A 2,799-nucleotide genomic window follows, 5' to 3' on the forward strand; every position below is an offset into this window, starting at 1 on the left:
TGGTTATGGGGATGTGAAGTAAAGCATAGGGAATATAGCCAACAATATGGTAATAACTATGTACAGTGTCAGGTGGGTACTAGACTAATCGGGGGGATCATTTTGTAAATTATATAAATGTCTAACTACCATGCTGTACACCTGACCTGAAACTAATATAATATTAAATGTCAACTGTAATTGAAAAATAAAAATAATTTTTAAAAAAGTTGTCTTTTCTTTTGTCTCTTAGAAATGCTCTTGATTAAGTACACAGAAAGATTTGTTCATGACTCTACTTTTTACCATTGCTGCAATATCTGATTTTAGGTGACTACCTTTATTCAAAGATGCTTCACAGAATAAGGCACTATTTTGTATTCTTTTCTAGTAGCTGAATAAAGATAAAAATAGCCCACAACGGTAGGCATTGGCTAAAAGAAAAAAAAAAAACAAAGTAAACTTATAGTTGCATTACTTAGGAAGTCATTCAAAGAGACCATAACCTACTTACTAATTACCTTAAAAAATAAATCTATGATGGGCATTTTTCATAACAATAGCAGTGTTTAAGCTTTTTCTTCAGTACCCTGTGGTTGTGTTTCTTTTCACCATCACAGCTATTATTCCAGGTTAAACAATCTTGCCTTTTTAACACTTGTCAGCAGCATTTGGTTATTAATGTGTTTGTAGAATGAATGAATAAAGAAATGGTCAGTTTAGTAACAAATTATGGAAAAAATCGAGAGCCATTTTCTTGGGCCCAGAAGTTTATATACATATTCCTGCCTCTGTGACCCTAAAGTCTCAAAACTGAAGAATTCTGTTATAGCAGTCTCTTTTTTTAAATTAATTTGGGTTAACATTGATTAATAACATATAGATTATAATTCAGCATCTATGTACTCTATTGCATGCTCTCTACCCGAAATCTAGTTCCTTTCAGTACCATGTATTTGAAACCCTTTACCCAGTTTGCCCTCCCCACACACTCCCTTCCCTTCTGGTAACCACCATTCTATTGTTTGTATGTATGAGTTTGTTTTTGTTTGTTATGTTAGTTTGTTTGTTACCTTTTGTTTTATATTCCACATGTGAGTGAAATCATAGTTTTTGTCCTTTTTCACCTGACATTTCATTTAGCATAATACTCTCCAGGTTTATCCATGTTGTCGCAAATGGCAATATTTCATCTTTTTTATGGCTGAGTAGTGTTCGTGTGTGTGTGTGTGTGTGTGTGTGTGTGTGTGATGTGTATGTGTAACATCTTCTTTATCTCGTCATCCTTCAGTGGACTCTTGGGTTGTTTTCTATGCCTTCTGATGTGTAAACATTTCTTAGGTAACCTGACTCCTTGATGACTTGTTTCTAGGCAGTGCCTCAAGAAGATCACCATAGATTCCAAAAAATAATCCTTTGCTAATAATATTCATTTTAGTATTCTAAATTGTATGCCTTTAATGTACACATAAATAATCTAAAAATATGAGTCTTTGTCATATGCACATATGCATTCACATACACAGTGATCAACCTCCTGTAAACATCCTTTTTTCCTACTTCTCGCGCTTATTAAAACCATTTTAGTTTCCTTCATTCCCATGAACTGTCAGAAAACAGAAAGTTTACTTGTAAGGGTTGGAATATCCTCTCTCTCTCTCTTCCAGGCCATATGACCCCCAAAATGTGGGACAAAGCTGGAAAATTTATGCATTTTATAGATAAACATAATGTCTCCTCTTTCTAGTCCATCACTGTTACTTTACCACTAGGTGATCTCTTGGCCTCAGGGAGAAACATCCTCATGAACTGGGGCTCCTTCCATTCTTTTCACAGGATGCAAAACAACTCAAGGAGCTCAATAATGAAAAAAAAGTTAATAGTCTTATAGTTACATAAGAATTTTTTTGTTTTTTGTTTATTTTTCTATTATAGTTAAATATGCATAACATAAAACTTACCATTTTAACCACTTTAAGTGTGTAGCATTAAATACGTTCACACTTTTGTGCAACTGTCACTGCTATCCATCTCAAGAACTTTTTCATCTTCTCTAGTTGAACCTCTGTACCCATTAAACACTCACTCCCATCCCCTTCCCTGTTTGTTTATTTTTAATACATAGAGAAAGCAAGGAAATGAGAGCACACCAAGCTAAGATTTCTATGGAAAATAGCAAAGCCATCAGCCAAGATAAATCTATCAAGAATAAAGCAGAACGGGAAAGGTAAGTCTGAAAATGCTCTCTGAGGGAATATAGCATCAATTTGCAGACACAGACTTAACATTTATGTGTATATGCACACGTACTTACATTTGAAATATTAAAACCTTTGCAAGTTTTGGCTAAGAATGCTGCTATTATAACAGCTATGAAGATTTATTACTAATAGAACAGCTGTCTTCTGATTGTTTACTGCCACTATCACTAGTAAAATAAATTTGCATTCAATATATATGGCTCATTTACAAACAGAATTGTATAATATATGGCAAAATATCCTTCCCACATTCCAATGGGTCATTCTACAAGCATCTCACCTGCTCAGGTGTAAACTCATTCTGGGTGGGCCAGTTCTGAATAGCAATGTGTAGGAGGACCATTATCGTCTCTTGATTTGCCTTTTACTGTCCTTGACACCAAGCATTATCTCAAAAGCTCCCACCATTTCTCTGGTTTGTCCTTGTCTTAGGTGGTTTTTTTTTTTTTTTTAACTAGAGAACAAGACAGGAATTTGAGTACATGTGGAAGGTATCTTCAGAGAAGGGGAGTAGGGGAAGCAGGATGGGGCCAGGGCAGAGGCTGAGGGAAGGATGTGG

At 35.0% G+C, this 2,799-nt stretch overlaps 1 protein-coding gene across 3 annotated transcripts in view; it reads left to right on the forward strand.

The window, feature by feature from the left end:
• PLCB4 (phospholipase C beta 4) overlaps positions 1–2,799 on the forward strand; it is a 393,600-nt gene that overhangs the window by 380,209 nt on the left and 10,592 nt on the right. For all 3 annotated transcript variants that reach the window (XM_011370137.1, XM_011370146.1, XM_011370152.1), the window contains one exon: positions 2,105–2,206. In XM_011370137.1, the coding sequence (XP_011368439.1) occupies positions 2,105–2,206 (102 nt within the window). The remainder of the gene's footprint in view (positions 1–2,104; positions 2,207–2,799) is intronic.

This window comes from Pteropus vampyrus, unplaced genomic scaffold, assembly GCF_000151845.1.
Source record: "Pteropus vampyrus isolate Shadow unplaced genomic scaffold, Pvam_2.0 Scaffold7, whole genome shotgun sequence".
Lineage (NCBI taxonomy): Eukaryota > Metazoa > Chordata > Mammalia > Chiroptera > Pteropodidae > Pteropus > Pteropus vampyrus.